This window comes from Pangasianodon hypophthalmus, chromosome 4 (genome assembly GCF_027358585.1).
Source record: "Pangasianodon hypophthalmus isolate fPanHyp1 chromosome 4, fPanHyp1.pri, whole genome shotgun sequence".
Lineage (NCBI taxonomy): Eukaryota > Metazoa > Chordata > Actinopteri > Siluriformes > Pangasiidae > Pangasianodon > Pangasianodon hypophthalmus.
Genome location: NC_069713.1, coordinates 10,649,519 through 10,665,721, shown reverse-complemented (window position 1 = coordinate 10,665,721; position 16,203 = coordinate 10,649,519). Strand labels below are relative to the sequence as shown.

The 16,203-nt window shown below is 40.6% G+C and overlaps 2 protein-coding genes across 8 annotated transcripts in view; one reads left to right on the top strand and one right to left on the bottom strand.

The window, feature by feature from the left end:
• mfap3l (microfibril associated protein 3 like) lies at nucleotides 1–7,410 on the top strand. 2 transcript variants are annotated; one of them, XM_026937104.3, is made up of 3 exons: nucleotides 1–604; nucleotides 1,428–1,864; nucleotides 5,506–7,410. In XM_026937104.3, the coding sequence occupies exons 2-3, from the start codon at nucleotides 1,588–1,590 to the stop codon at nucleotides 6,402–6,404; spliced, it is 1,176 nt and encodes a 391-aa protein (XP_026792905.3). In that variant the 5' UTR covers nucleotides 1–604; nucleotides 1,428–1,587; the 3' UTR covers nucleotides 6,405–7,410. The 2 variants fall into 2 exon arrangements, with proteins under 2 accessions (XP_026792905.3, XP_034159156.2); XM_034303265.2 differs by lacking the exon at nucleotides 1–604 and adding an exon at nucleotides 611–1,190.
• Nucleotides 7,411–10,745: 3,335 nt separating this feature from the next.
• The window catches only part of clcn3 (chloride channel 3), a 41,398-nt gene continuing 35,940 nt past the window's right edge, over nucleotides 10,746–16,203 (bottom strand). For 5 of the 6 annotated variants that reach the window (XM_034303758.2, XM_034303762.2, XM_034303761.2 and 2 more), the window contains one exon: nucleotides 10,746–13,569. In XM_034303758.2, the coding sequence (XP_034159649.1) occupies nucleotides 13,405–13,569 (165 nt within the window). In that variant the 3' untranslated portion in view covers nucleotides 10,746–13,404. Of the gene's footprint in view, nucleotides 13,570–16,056; nucleotides 16,121–16,203 lie in introns of all 6 variants that reach the window. The other variant, XM_034303760.2, reaches the window with a different exon arrangement.

The following is a 16,203-nucleotide window of genomic DNA, read 5'->3' as shown; positions in this document are numbered from 1 at the left end:
CAGAGGTGTAGGAATGGAGTTGGGCTCCCCAGTGCTTCATGAACTTTAAACACACACAGACATGGTACATTGTACTCAGCTCATATTCACATCATTTGCTAAATCAGACATGAGAGCACGAGCTCTGATCAAATTCCTGGAAATGAGAGCAAACTAGTAGCACATAGGAACATTTTACAACATTTCTGATATATAAAACAAATTCAGGAAACTCTAGTAGTCTAGAATCAATTCACTTATAGCTGAGATACAAATGAAAACGTTCATGGTGAGAAAAAAAAATCCGAATGAAAATGGATGAAAGGGTGAAGAAATACCAAGCCACAAACTGTCACTGCACCATTACAGGAGGCTGAATTCTGAATGCCTCCGCGCCTCCTATATGAGTGCACTACATAGGGGGTGACATAATGGCGTCGGTGTTGTACATAGTGCACTACACATGCAGTAGGAAGCCGTTTGGGACGCAGCTCTAAGTTAGCTCTCTTGTTGAGTGCCACAGTGCTGGTTTGGCAAGGAGAGAGAGAGAGAGAGAGAGAGAGAGAAGGATTTACTGATGGACACAAAGCTGAATTTCTGACTGTTGAGAAACACAAACAATGCGGTGAGTATAATAATGATAACGTATGAAAGAAGGTAAGTGTTAAACAGCGTGTCTGTAACATTAGCGCTAAACACTGAGCCTGAACGCTAGCACTGACTCACCTCATTAACACGCTTTGTTTTTTGATATTTTAAAATGATTAAAATGTCTTATTTACACCTCATAATCATGTTAGCACTTGAGTCTGTTCAAATCAGTCGATGATGCAATGTGGTGTTTATTTTCAGACCCTAATCGCGCTGTGTAAACACCGGTGTTGCTGAATCTAGCGGTTTTCCTACAACCGAGCTGCAGAAAATCCTCTTTTATGCTTCTCTCTCTCTCTCTGTCTCTCTCTCTGTCAGCTGACTGACTAGCCTGAGCTAAAGCTAACCTCATTCATTAAACACTCAGTTTTGCTCTGTATGTTTAAGCTCGTGTTAGTTTGAATACAACCATTATTCTGCGAAAATATTCGCTCAGTAAAAAAAAACCATCACTGGAGCTGGTCATAGTGAAGAGCTCAGTTATCTGTTAGCTAGCTTAGCCGAGCTAGCATTGCTAACCTAGCATTACAGCACTCACTGATGGAGTCAGGGTGAACAAGGTCTGTAGTGAACCCTGCTATTTTCTGTGTCATGCAAGTTGCATGCTATAATTTAATACCTGCTTGGATTTATTTTGCTTTAAAATATTTTAAAATTTAAGTTAAGAGTTTTGTTGATGCAGAATTTTGATAAAGAGCATGTTATGTTTTTATAAGGTATATAAAAAGGTATGCTGGACTATAAATCTCTGTCAGATAAGAGAAGTTAACCAAACACAATGTTTTCCTGTTTTGCAGAGGAACTGCTGAGGATCAGAGCATCTGCAGCCCCATCATCCTCATTATCCTCATCAATATCCTGACCTCCTTCCTCTCAGCCGCCTGCAGATAGCCTGTGACTTCAACATGAACGCTGGAGTGGAGTGACGTCTGATTTCGGCACACAAGGCCAGTGAAAATGAAAGGTGTAGACGGAGCTGTTTTGATTTATTTAGTGTGTGTCGTCAGCCTGGGCGCTGCAGAGGTCTCAGAGATTACGCCGGCTGATATAAATGGCACACAGACAGCAGGTGAGGTGGAGGAGGGTAGGACGCCTGTGGTGCTCACCACGACGAGTCAGATCATCGCCCGCGAGGGGAACTGCGTCCTGATCGACTGCAATGTCACCGGAGAACCTTTCCCCAAGGTGCAGTGGTTCAACTCCCACGGACACCTTTTGGACACGGAGGCAAGCGGTAGGTTGTTTTCTCGGCTGTGTTTCTGAGGAATTATGTGTTCAGAAGTGAAATGGACACCATCCCACACACAAAGCTGAACCACTTCCACATCCTAAAAATGAAACCTGCTGATTGTGTCAGTAATGAACATGACCAAACCTCCCCTGCTCTGTGAGTGTCTAAGCGCTTAATACTTTGTTCTGAATAAGTCCAGGCTCATTGTAAACATCAAAGGCTGATCTTTATATGTCTTTCCACACAATCCTTAAGGAATAAAACACAACAGGGTGTGCTGCTACAGGAAAATAATCCAGGACAGACAGAGTGATATGATGTGCTCCAACTTTATCACTCTGAAGTTAATTATTTTCCTACAACAGCATGTCCCGACGTGTTTTATTCCTCTGAAACCACAGCAGTTTGCCAACAGTTAAATTTTTTTTTAAATTACAAAAAGCAAGATTCGTAATTTTGTTCATAGTTACTGTTCATAGATACACTTGCATGTTTTGGAATATCTGAGAAACAGGTTAGTTCCTGTTATCACTCACCAGCTTCGTTTTTTCTCTGTTTTGGAGTTAAGCAGCTTGTTATGTTACCAGCAGCTTGTCACGATAAACCAGGAAAGCGACGGAAAACAATACTGGCTGTTACATAGCGCTCGCACTGGAGACTCCTTCCCTATGTGTTAAACAAACACATCCTTACATAATATTTCACCATATGAATGAGAATATATTTTTCTCTATAACCTGAGTTAAACGTGCCTCTGCTCTGCATGTAAATAATGTTTTTTATTATTTGTTTACGATTAGCCTTCAATTATGTAGCTCGTCCAGCATAAAAGTTCCTTTGAATGAGTCATTACTTTAGTAACAATAATTATAATGAATGCATTAATGTAAAGTTATGATTGGAATTAGAGCTGGAACTACTCGTCTGAGCTGCTGTTATAGAAAATGAGTCAGCAGTCATTTTGGGTTTGAGAGTTAAACAGTGCTGTGGTATAACATGCAGATAAAAAAACAAGGCAGTTTAACACCTCAGTCTCTTGTCAGCTATGAAGCACCACCAATGTGAAAGTATCTGTTAAAGACAAGACTAACATGCTCATGCTTGTTCTCAAGATACAAATGGAGCTATAAAGTAATAAGTAAGAAATAAACCTCACAGCCCGGCCCTTTACTCCCACACTGCTTTAATGAATGACTTAAAGCAACTTTGGTTTGTGCAGAATAGCCGTGACATTAGTCGTCTCTGATCTGTGTGTGGTGTTTGTGTTTTGACTGCTTTGTTGTCTAACACTCATGCGTCTGACCCGTCTGAACTTGCTTTAGAGATGTTTCTCAGAGCACAGTGTACATCACGTGAGAGTCGACTGCACGCGTCCTGTAATAAAAAAAAAAATGCTCGTGTTACGCAGAACCAGCTGTGTAACCCTTTTCTGAGAGTTTGCAGTCAAGTCCCTGGATTAATAACAGTGAAATAGTGTAGTGAGATTTTTTTTTTCCTTAAGTAATTCATCCCCTTCATTCCAGCTTTTAGCTCTGGGCTACGTAGTCGTGATGGATTTCCCACTGTTTGATCATAGTAACATTTAAATCCTACAGTGGAGTGCTGAATGCTGAGTATTCATAATTCAGACTGTTAAACTTCATCGAGTTTTCTAATGCAGTATATTTCTTGGGTTTGTTATCCAGCAGTTTAGACATTTTCATCTCGTCAGGTGCCCGGTGACGAAGAATTAAATGTGCTGCGTTTCAGCACAAGTACATAATGCATTAATGAAAAGCTGCTTGCTGAGGCTTTTGTTTTCAGGTCAGGCTAAATGGACTCTGCTGTCAGTACTGACGCTGCACTGCCTGCTCTGTGCTATAAAAGGAAAGCGTTATGGATTCAGAGCACACGAAACCTCTGAGCAAGCACAACTGTAAGCTCAAGCTGTGCTTTATAAAGATCGGTGCTTATTTTAGATAAAGGCTACTCAAGTTAAAAAAAAACAAACAAAAAAAACATGGAGGCTGAAATTAGTCTTGGTTCTGTATCCTTGACTAAATGTGAGTTTCCTTAAATCACTTAGATGTAGATGATCCTGTTTAATATGAGAGGCATAAGGTTCAACATGGTGTATAGGAAGAATGCCTTTATAACATCAAACTTTAGCGTTGTACTAAACAACCAGTAAAGTTTACATGTAAAAAACGAATAAATTATCCAACACTTCTCAAAAACCTGCTGATCCTGATTCTGATGGTGCTAATATGAGGATGTTTGATCGGTAATAGCACCATGTAGTGGTTATTGTTGGTGGTAAAAAGCGAGTTTGTGTAGCACAAGGTGAACCTGTGAAAACTAAAATGCATAAATTGTGTTTTCCAGAATCATGTTCCATGAAAATGCTGTTTCCCCCCAAGAGAAGTTAATCTAATGCCTAAAGAAGTTAATCTTAAATTACACTTCTAGCGCAGCCGACTAACCTCTCCCAGTATTTCCTGGTTTTTCACAATAAACCCAAATAACTCTCAGCTTGCCTGTGGCTGTAACCTGATTAGATTTCACATGCGCAGATTTAAAAAGACCATTCAAGAAAGGATGAATCTTTTTAATATAGGATGGACCACTTACTGCTGTGGTGATCACTTATTATCCATACTTTAATGTTAGTCCTGTGGATACAGTATGCAGTAATCTCATTAAAATGTAGTGATTGACAAAAATTGGCAAAGTTACTATTCAGATTTTGAAAGCGTAATTTGAACACGTTAAGCCTTTATCATCAGCCGCAGTGTGTGTGGAAGCGCTGTGATCTAGGTAGTATACATCACACTGAGTGAGTGACACTTTGAACGCACTACACCTGGCATGAGCCATCACACTCCACGTTTAATCCTAATTTATTTTCACATCCTGGCGAGGCGGCATGTTTAACTAGCTGTGTTAACCGGCTCCTGCCATACTGTCACAGACAGATGAGGAGCAACATAATCTCTTCTCAAACAGTTACAGAAACAGTTAAAAGTGAGACAGCACAGGAGCCTGTCCTGCTGTGGACTTTACACTTTGCAGTTGCGATTTTAGTCAAACTTGAGTTTGAACCCGTTTACTGCTTATCTTGCAAAGCTCAACCACTGAGACTAACTGCTGTACAAGAAGAAAATCTCAGCTTAAACAGACAGTGAGGAAACTTCACTTCGCCTCACTGATTCATTTACACATTCACTGTGATACTGGGCTAAAAATACTGTATAGTGGCATGTTCAAGTCAAGTGGGTTTTTGTTGTTATTTCTGTATGTAGCTAGAATACATGTGGAACAAAATGTGGTTTCTTCAGGACCATGGTAGTATGGTTCACAAGACTACATAAATTAGCAGTGAGACAGATGCCACAATAATACCCTTATGCCTTTTTGTCTTAAAACACTCTGGAAAACACTCACAACCTGCAGGTAGCCACACAGCTCCTCACTGTTGACACACAACTCTAGTGATTACTAGATTCAGAAAGCCTAATTCATTATTCGTTTTTTAAAGACGCTCAAATATTTCGAAAATATTTACTCATCCCTGTTACAACACTATCAAAGATTTATTTATCCTGGGGATTCAAGAGTTTATTATACCCTGTGATAACTTTGTGCTCTCATTGTGACTTTCACAGAGGGAAAATGGTGGATCCTGGAGGACGGTGTCCTCAACATCACCAGCATCACCTTCGCAGACCGCGGCAAATACACTTGCATGGCTTCTAACGCTCACGGCGTGGCCAACTGTACAGTCACAGTGCGCGTGGTCTTCACCAACGGAGACATGGGTGTGTACTACATGGTCGTGTGTCTGGTGACCTTCACCATCATCATGGTGTTGAACGTGACTCGGCTTTGCATGATGAGCAGCCACCTGAAGAAGACAGAGAAGGCCATCAACGAGTTTTTCCGCACTGAGGGAGCAGAAAAGCTCCAGAAGGCATTCGAGATCGCAAAGCGCATCCCAATCATCACGTCGGCTAAAACACTGGAGCTGGCCAAAGTCACGCAGTTTAAGACCATGGAATTCGCACGGTACATTGAGGAGCTGGCACGCAGCATCCCTCTCCCACCGCTGATCATGAACTGCCGTACTTTCATGGAGGAGATCCTGGAGGTGGTGGGGGTCGAGGAAATGAGGCACACCTTTGTTCGGCAGGCGCCCGAAGGTCAAGAAGGCACTTCTCGTGCTGCAGGCGGGGCTGCCAGCAATGTTTTCACCATTCTGCAGGTTAGAGACCGAGCGAGAGACAGAGAGAGAAGCGGATCTCCTACAGCAGATTCAGATGACGCTTCACTGCACGAGCAGCCTCAACACATCGCCATTCAGGTCTCCGTTCACCCCCCACTCAATGAAGCAGGCTGCAACGTCGAGGCTCCGCCCCTCACAGACATGGATGCCTGTCCCACTCCTTCATCTCAGGTGAGTGTGGAGGCGGAGCCTGAAGAACAGGAGATCAAGGTGGAGGTGGAGCCAGAGAGAGAAGCAGAAATGTCTCCAACAAGCCAAGTCATCTACGAAAGCCATGTGTAAGATCCTGCAAACAGGATGATTCTCTTGCTATGCATTTCACTAATAAAAACGTTAATGTGTTCTGACATTTTGGTGTTTTGTCCCAATCTGAATGAAACACTCAAACTGTTACATCTTCACTATTGATCATCCGGAGAGAACACTGAGACTTTTTAAGTTTTGTATTCCCATGACAATTCATGTTGAATGTATTTTGGGAGAATGAATCACCACAATCAAGTACTGGGTTTTATATTTATTACTCTAGCAGAAACTAGGGCTAATCTTGGACGTAGAGTCGGATCGACCTACAGGGCTGCTCTTGGAGATACATGTAGATTGACCATTTAATTATCTGCTGATTGTTGATGATGATGATGATGATGATGATGTAACTAAGCATTTCATGTGTGGAGTATCCTTCGTCACTGAATCTGTAATGAGAGTGTAAGACTCAACATGAGTCGGTTTCTGTTTAATGCATGAGAAAAACATGTCGAGTTCTGAATTTGTTTCTCTAAACGTTATTCACTGGGCAGGACACTGAAGAGAATATTCTCTTTCTGTATTTATAGGGGAATAATTAGTCTTTACATTGAACCACCACTGTAATCCTTATATTATTATAAATATAACAATATTATTGGTTTTACTTTACTAAATAGGTTAAGGTGTGTTATTTTTATTATATTGCTCTTCTATGGTTTTCATTTTCATTACATTTGTCTCTATTTTGCAATTTCAGACATTTATCCATTATTTATTCATTTTCTGTAAATCATTAGAAACATCAGCATGTTTCCTAAAGAGTTTGGAAATGCACCAAATTTTGCAGCCTTAAATCTCTAAATTAGTTTGACTTTCAAGGTGGCTCAAGCATTTCAATCCTCACGGCTTGTGAAAGAAATACTGAGCTGTGAAGTAAACTAGGAGAGGGACGAGAGGGCATTTTGGAATCTTCCCCTCATCTGGGGCTCTTAAAGTTTTTTTTCTTCTAAGGAAATAAAAACCTCCTGCTGTGTAACCATCAGGTCTGAGTGTGTGGTTCTTGCCTTTGGTGCTGTTTCAGTTACTGTCCACAAAATGATTTTAATTAGAACCTACCTAATTAGGGTGTACATTATATGGCCAAAGGTTTGTGGACACCTGACCATCACACCCATATGTGTTTGTTGAACGTCCCGTTCCAGATGTATTCCCTCCTTTGTTATTATAATAAGCTCCACTCTTCTGGCTTTCCACTAGAGTTTGGAGCGTGGCTGTGGGGATTTGTGTTCATTTAGCCACAAGAGCATTAGTGTGGTCTGGCACTGATGTTATGTGAGGAGGTCTGGGGTGCAGTCGGAGTTCCAGCTCATCCCAAAAGGGGTTGAGGTCAGGGCTCTGTGCAGGACACTCAAGTTCTTCTACTCCAACCTGAACACACCATGTCTTCATGGCGCTCGCTTTGTGCACAGGGGCATTGTCATGCTGGAACAGGTTTGGGCCTCTTAGTTCCAGTGAAGGGAAACTGTGGTGCTACAGCATACAGAGACATTCTGTACAATTGTGTGCTTCCATCTTTGTGGCAACAGTTCATAGGAGAACTGGGTATAGGTGTGATGGTCAGGTGTCCACATACTTTTGTGCTTTGAACATTGATTGATATTGGGAAATGTTAGGAAAATTAGAGATTTTATGCAATTTGATCCTTTTAAGGGTGAAAATGGTTCAAAATCAGGTAAGAAGCAATACAGGTAATTATAAGCTATAATTAGCCATTTCACAAAACACCACACACACACAGAGCCCTCTACAGGTGCAATATCGTATCTGCAATCATTTAAAGTGAACCGTGAACAATTTAGCCCAAGTGTATCTGTCTGCATCCTGCAGGATTAGAAACCATGCCCCTTACAAGGTATACCCACAACGAATAGGGTTAGGGTTAGGGAAATTGCCACACACCTGTCTTCAAGTGGGTGTGGTTTGTAGTCTTAGACAGACTGCGAACGAGACAGCACTTCAGTGTCTGTGGCTTGTTTGGAGACAGAATATTGGAAACAGAGAGCTGTTTGTATGAGCTGACTGCATCCACAGTTAAAGTAAATATTTTCGTTTTTTTTTCCATCCATATAGTCAATCATTCACACCAATTTAAAAAAAAAAATTTTTTTTTTTAAATATATAAATGTACATTTCCACTCTTTGACCTATTTAAATTCATATGTGGCTTTAAAAGCCTTCCTCCACATTCTCACTGCTACACTGGTGAACATCTGCACAAGCCTGCACTGAAAAATAGCTGAAAAGATGACATCCAGTTACAGGGTGTGTGTGTGTGTGTGTTTGTTTGTCTTTGTAATAATGTCAGAGAGACCAGTGCGAACACTGAAATAATTCACATACGAAGCCTCAGTGCAGTTTCCCTCTGCTAATAAAAACAACAACACCACACAACACATGGAGTTTTTAACAGTTACTGGCACTGCAGTCATTAAAAATACATTTTAAAAAATCCAACATACTTGTGAGTAAAATAAAATGTCCAAAAAAAACCCTTCACCTGATTGCCGTTAGTGCCCTGCTGAGCAAATCCGGCCCCCTGAGGCCACAGTACGCATGGTTCATCTCTGTAAACAGGCTTGGATGCTTTTGATTGCACTTGACTGCACTAATGAAGACAAGCCCCGAGGCCTCCCAGAACTGAATTTCAATAATAGATGCACTAGAGTCAAGAATAAGACAACAAACAGTGCAAGGTGGTGTTTTAGACTTGTGGTGTGACTGCTTTTCTGTTGTGGTTGGATGAATTCAGGCCATGAGGACAAATGATGGTGAGTGACTCACATGATGTCTGACTGATTTACCAGCTAATAATGACTTATGAAAGTAGAAAGCCTGCTGTACTTTTTAATGTGTGACCTCCAGAGTGTGCGTGTGCATGCACTTTGTGAACTTTTTAAGAGGTTGAAATGTACACAATCATGTCAAAAACAAACATCCGCACAAAAGGTGGTACCAGGTTTTGAATCCGGGGACCTAAAAGAAAACAGAAATGGCATCAGTGTGGAAACAGATGAGTAATTTTACACTGGGGGAGACCATGCAGCTGCACCATGTGGATATAAGCATCTCGTAGCAACCAGGCCTCTAAAATACATCATCAGTATGGTTAGAGCAGTTGGAGGAGGTCACTAAGGGCCTTCGGTTCTGCCTTAAAGCACCCAATGATAATATTAAAGATTATAGTTACTGGGTAGAAGTGTATTGTGTATATCAGTCACGTGCTAAAAGAAAGGATTAAAAACCACCTTCACCTTCATCAGAGACCACATTTATAAAACCTTTTTTTTTTTTTTTAATATAAATACGAGTCAAAGACAAAAAGATACTGATGCCAGAACTGTGATCCTTCCTTTTCCCTTCTGATGAGCAAGCACTTTTCTCGGGGGAAAAAAAAAAAAAAAATCAGAAGAGTGAAATTATTTCCTATAATCACTCGCTCATTTTGAGATCCAGGATGTATTCCTGCCTCATGCCCTGTGTTCCCGGGATAGGCTCCGGATCCACCGTCACCTTCTGGCTCAAGCGCCAGTCCGTCACAGGGCACCCGGAACACACACATTCACACACTCATTCAAACTTGTGCAATTTAGCATAAACATCCACAGAAATTCCACACAGACATATTTCATAATATTTTTGATTTGGAAAATGAATAATTTTCTGCAAAATGAAAAGCCATGAAACGTGGTGTGTTCTGATCTACACATATCTGAAATGCCACTTAAACTGGAACGTTTTTACTGTAACAAGTGAAGGTTCTCGGTGGTCCTCGTACCAGAACAATCAATCGTATACACAGAGTATAAGTGTTTCTGCTTCACACGTACCTCATGTGCCCAAGCACCTGAAATATGAAAATTACTGTACCATTAATAAACTTTTTTTTTTTGTTCACTGTCTTACTGTCTTAAAGGTGGAAGCAGTGAGATTAAGTCTGAACATTTGTTGTTGTTCAGCAGCTGTCAATAAAATATCTGCTCGGAGGAACCTCTGATCTCTGCAGGAGGAAAAAAAAAAAATCATGCGGATCACCAACATCTAGCCAACCAGTACAAGGAGGAGTCTCTACTAACCTGTTCACCAGAAAGCTCCGCCTCTCACCCCTCAGGGGTGTGGCTTTGGATGAAACCCTGATGGACTACAGCTTGAGCTTATATTCACCTAAATCACTGACTACATTTTTAAATATTAATCTTATGACATAGTTTTGTAATATATGCACTCACCTTCAAGGTCCTGTGTCACTAACGCACTGGTGTGAACCCACAAACACACTGCAATAAACACGCATGAGATTTAACACCAGCCAAACAGTTCATTTTAAACAATTTAATCTTACACCTTTTAAATGTACAATCAAACCATCAATCATATGTAATTGTACTTAAAATTTACAGTAATGTACAAATCTAGTGCTAATATAAATTAAAAAATAAATGAGAGGAACATTGTGAGGACAGTCATTTTAGCTTTTTTTTTTTTTTTCCTTCATAACCTGACAAACACAGACTGCAGTTGAGATCTGAGACTAACAGCTTATAAAACAGGAGGAGAGGACGAGGACAAGGACAAGAAAACAATGTGAGGACATCATCAGTAGTATTTTAGAGGATGCAACTTCCCCCCAGAGTATGGAGGTGACAGAATGCAAAAGTTGAACTGTTAAAAATGATTAATTCAGTAGAGAGAAAACAAACAAAAACACGCACAAAGCAGCACTGAAGGAAGAAAGGACAAATTTGATGGTGACGAGGTCAAAACTCAAAAATCTGCCCATCCACTGAAGTACACCGAGACTGTGGCATTAAATATTGACTCATTTTTGCCAGAACATTATTTGAACCAGAATGCTAATAGAGCTTTCAGACCTACAAATGCACTTTGATTATGATAAAAAATAAAGCACAGCACGGAGTGCTGTTAAAGAAAAATAATCAGTACCGATGATGTGCTGTGCTGTCACCTCGTGGTGAAGCTTTCAGATCCACGAGAGTTTCAGTGACAGGGTTTTCACCTCCTTATGTAAAGTTGCACTTAATCCCCAGGGATGAGGGCTGGGCTGTGATTATTACTGTGATTAATTACATCATAGTACACTTTTCTAAGATATTGTGGGTATCATCAGTTGTTTTTACTAACCAACTACACAGGTACTCACAACAGCACGCAGCTGATTGGACATTAAAGAAGATTTTAGTACACAATATTATATTTTTCCACATTGTTGGTGTTTCTCAGTGGTTCTGTGGACATCAAATGACCTTTTTATTCCATAGCTCATGAGCCATTACTGTTCTGCTGGAAAAAAATCCAGAATCTTAAAAATGTTTCTAAGTATCATGATATACATGTGGTGGTCTGGGAAAACCTGTCAGACCCGACCCTGTGGCTGAATTTTTTTTCTGCCTGTATCATACTTTGACACATTGAATATAAGAAAGCATAAATATATTTCGACATACATGTTTATTTTAATCCTTGCCTAGGTTGTCTTCACATTGTGTAAGGAGCCAGATTAATAAACATGGTGGTAAAAATGAAGATGTCCATGTGTTTTTTCCTCACACAGTCCTGTCACGCTTTGATCAAGTTGCTGGATTGTTTTCTCAGGCCACCACACATATTTCGGCCATATTCCCCACCCCAACTACAGCAGCTCTCAAAATCTCATACACTGTCCAGAAAAACATCCACGATTACATGACAGCTGCTGAGATTTCAAATGTGAAGACGTTTCTAAGACTGTGTAAACTTCCAGTGTTACACGTTTCAGTCGTTTGATTACAGATAGAAGCTGGGCCGTACTTTTATTCAGTTAAACACAGGTTCATTTTCAAGCTGCAAAATAATAATAAGAGGAAGCATGCGCTGAGATGAGTCATTAATATTTGCTCCAGTTACACATACCTGCCTGAAAGTGACTGATGAAACTTGCACATCGAGCCGGTAAGGACTTTCAAAAACAAGTGCAGCATCTTTGAAGAAGTCACATTTCTTACTAAAACTGAGAGGACATACTTGGTAGATTAGACAATTAATAATACATCTAGCTTTCGTAGCAATAAGTACTCGGGGGGGGGAAAAAAAAAAAAAAAAAAAAAAAAAAAAAACAACAACAGATAAGTACCACAAAAAGTTTGCAGGTGGTTGACATGTCAGGAAAATGTAACTGGCCTCATGCCCTTATTTCCCTGACAATTTGTAGTGCTGAAAATTAAAATAAGAAAAACTAAGTAAAATCACTTTAGGCAGCTTTGCACATGGTGGTGTCAAACTTCCTTTTGTACATTTGATCATCTCACAATGATAAATACTTGATGGATCACAGTTTCATCATTCTCACACACACAAATACACACACATCCACAGCAGTTTTTTTTTTTTTTTGTCTTGCCTCAGATGGAAAAAGCGAAAGACACAGAGTGACATCCTGACTGGAATGTAGGGGAACTTTTCATTTTCTCTCTCACTTACACACATTCGAATACGCGCGCACACACGCGCACACACACACACACACACACACACACACACACAGACAGTCTCTCTCTCTCTCTCAAGCTCATGTATTACAGGTAAACAACGATTGCGGAGTCTTTAGTGGGAACGCTGCAGGGCTGTTCAGGTGGCAGGAGTCACAGCGGTATGTGATCAGAGTTTTATCGTCACGGTCCCTCCTTGCACTCGTGTGGCTCATCATGACCTTTCACCCTTCTGAGGTCTAACAATGTGAGACCGAGTGAAGGTGCCTGAGCGGGATCAGTGCATGCCCATGTGTAAGTACATTAGCATTAGTGCATTTCCTTCAATGGCTGAAGCTCTGGATCATCTTTCAAGCCTTTTTCAGGGAAGTCTTTCTTCTTCTTCTTCTTCCTGAAGGCCTGGATGGAGATCCGGAAGATTCCACCAGTGCAGCCGGTCCCCAGTTAGGAGCCATGCGGGACAGGGGGTGGGGGCGCGGGACACAAACGGGTCAGTGGGACATATTGTCCAGTAATCGGACCTCCTCTTCACTCTCCTCTTCCTCGCGTCTGGTGTAGGAGGGCACTAGTTGAACATTATTGACTCGGGATCTTGATTTGCCATCTGGGCCATATGACGGAGGATATCTTTTTTTGTGATAATACCAAGGAGACGCCTGTGTAGAAGGAGACGGATAAAGAAAAGAGAGGGAAAAGAAAGAAAAAGAACATCATGAATGAACCACAGATAAGAATAATCAAGTGTCAAACAATCAAGTGTGGGTCTTTTTGTTGGCAAGGAGATTAAAAAAAGAAAAAAAAAAAAAAAACCAACAACATCATGTTCATATTCATTTTGCATCTCAATCAGATTTTTCTAGCCAATCACACTGGTGGTGTAGAACAGTGCCAACAAAAAGAAGCCAGTGTCTGTGTGTGAAGACACACACACACACACACACACACACACACACACACACACACACAGAAAGAGGCAGAGAGGAAGACGTTAAAGTGATGATCAGTGACCTGCAGCACCTAGAGAGAACCAGAGAGGTGAAATGAAACACGAGGGACAGAGTGCACAGTGAACACACCACCACTCATCCATGATTTCAGTCTCAAGAAACTGATATAAACACACACACACACACACACAAGCAACACTGGTCAGCGTCTTCATCTGAATTCAAAAGCACATATGAAACTGTTAGTGATGTTCGGTATTAAGTGTAATTAAGCATAATGCAATCAAATACATTCAAAATTTTGAGATCTCATTATGAAGGAAATAAAATGTGCTCTTGAATTGCATCATGAAACAGGCTCGAGTTCCACAGCTGTCCATGTGGAGGGGTAACAGAGAAGAGAAGAGAGAAGAGTGAGAAACTAAAGCGTTGTGAGTAACAGAATCATTTCTGAACAGTCTGAATCCAGAGTGACTCCCATTTTTGGCCAAATTTACTAAACAATGTTCAGCTCTGCTAAGATGACCAGTGACTGGACAATGCTACAGTACAATCACACACTCAGTTACTGGTTTTGCATAAGGCAAAAATAAACCATGTGCTTCAGTTAAGCTGCTTGCATACTAGGTGTTTTTAAGGGAAGAAATATCACTGGTGGGATGTTGGGGGGAAAACGTGGCTCATGCGACCCACACACTGTAACTATAACAACAGGCCTAGCTACTACCAGCTGACTGGCCGTATTCTTCCTCTTCTTCTTCTTCTTCTTCTTATTATTATTATTTATACTATATTGCTGTTCAAAACTCGATTCTGATTAGTCAGAAGGAGTTGATTAATCTTCCACAGCAGCAGTTCTGGCAATAGATTTGACAGCAAACTTTACATAAATGCACTTCTAATATATTATACTTGGTGTAATAACTTATGCAGGGACTTGTATGGTGGAGAATCTACATAAATGGATTTTTAAAAAGTGTGTTCAAGTTTTCTGTGAGGAGATGTTTATTTGGAATTTTTGGAAGGAGTCTCTAGTGTCAAGGCTTGTAACTGTAACTTTAAATATTCTGACACAGGAAATCTTCAGGATGGGGCTTAGCGGTTTCTCCGTAACATGACAATCTGCATTTCTTTTGTCTTCAAATTTAAGAGAGAGAGAGAAAAATAAGAGAGGCTGGTGGGGGGATGACTGTAGCTTGCTTCAAAGATGTTCCCCAACATTAAATGTGACTATAAATGGATAACAATTATGATGTGTTCTTTAATTAATAAAAAAAAGTAATTGTTGGCAAATTGCTGTGGTGATAAAGGAATAAAACACTATGCTCTTGTTGGAAAATAATCAACAGCTCTCACGTTTCCTATAACAGCACGCCCCACTGTGTTTTATCCCACACTTAAAAATAAACATTACAGTTTTTTAAACATTTAGTCTTAACTATGTCAAGCAACGTCAAAATACTGACATTAACCTTATTCTAAAAGCATTAACCTTATATCCGCTCAGTGATGAGACTATTTACTCCACAGGCGCTCTGTCCTCGTTAGTTTTTCTCATTTATCTTCCAAGTTGTGGCCTGATTGGTTGAGGGATATAAAAGAACTTGCTGACAATTGGCACATTTCTTAATTAAAATTCAACCTTTTTTTACTTTTAAAGCGCATCTTACTGTGACAAAATAAAAACAGGAGCTTCCCATAGTATTGCTGGTGGCTAAAGGAAAAACACCTGGTGTGAAAGCAGCCTAAACAGCTTCAGTAAATCTGGCCCACAGTGCACACTGCAAAAACACAAACCACACATGTATGTTGCACTGCATTTTAACCCGGGGGTCACTTTGTAAAGCAGACAGGAAGTAGCTAGCTCTGTACGAGAGACTGGACTGGACGTGGAGGGATTAGTACACACAGAGCAGGAGGAGCATGAATACGATCGTGAAATGTTGGTGAATCAGCACAGACAGTCAGAAGAGGTGGAGTGGAGGGACTGAAGTGTACTGAGTGGAGGACGTGTTGGTTTGAGGATGGGTGCTGCTACAGTAACTCTTCTATACAGCCATGAACAAACCACCACGCAACAAAATCACCTTACTACTGATTACTACTACTACTGAAGGGTCTACTCATGTACATAAATAAATATAGGAAAATAAGCAGGTAGAAAAGAAATGCTCAGCTACACAGCCTGTTACTCGCCAATCTTTTATGAGGCGGCGCTATGAGTGGGATCACACTTCATCAATCTGTTGCCCAGTGGATGCTGACCCCGACCCCAGAGGAGGAATTTAGAAAATAAAGAAAAACAAACAACAGATTTAGAAGGAGGTTATAATGAATTAGACT

What these genes read in the sequence shown, in the direction of transcription:
- mfap3l (XM_026937104.3), top strand. Translation starts at nt 1,588, where the DNA reads ATGAAAGGTGTAGACGGAGCTGTTTTGATTTATTTAGTGTGTGTCGTC. An exon ending in TTTGGACACGGAGGCAAGCG is followed by an intron (nt 1,865 to 5,505) that starts GTAGGTTGTTTT and finishes TGACTTTCACAG; the next exon opens with AGGGAAAATGGTGGATCCTG.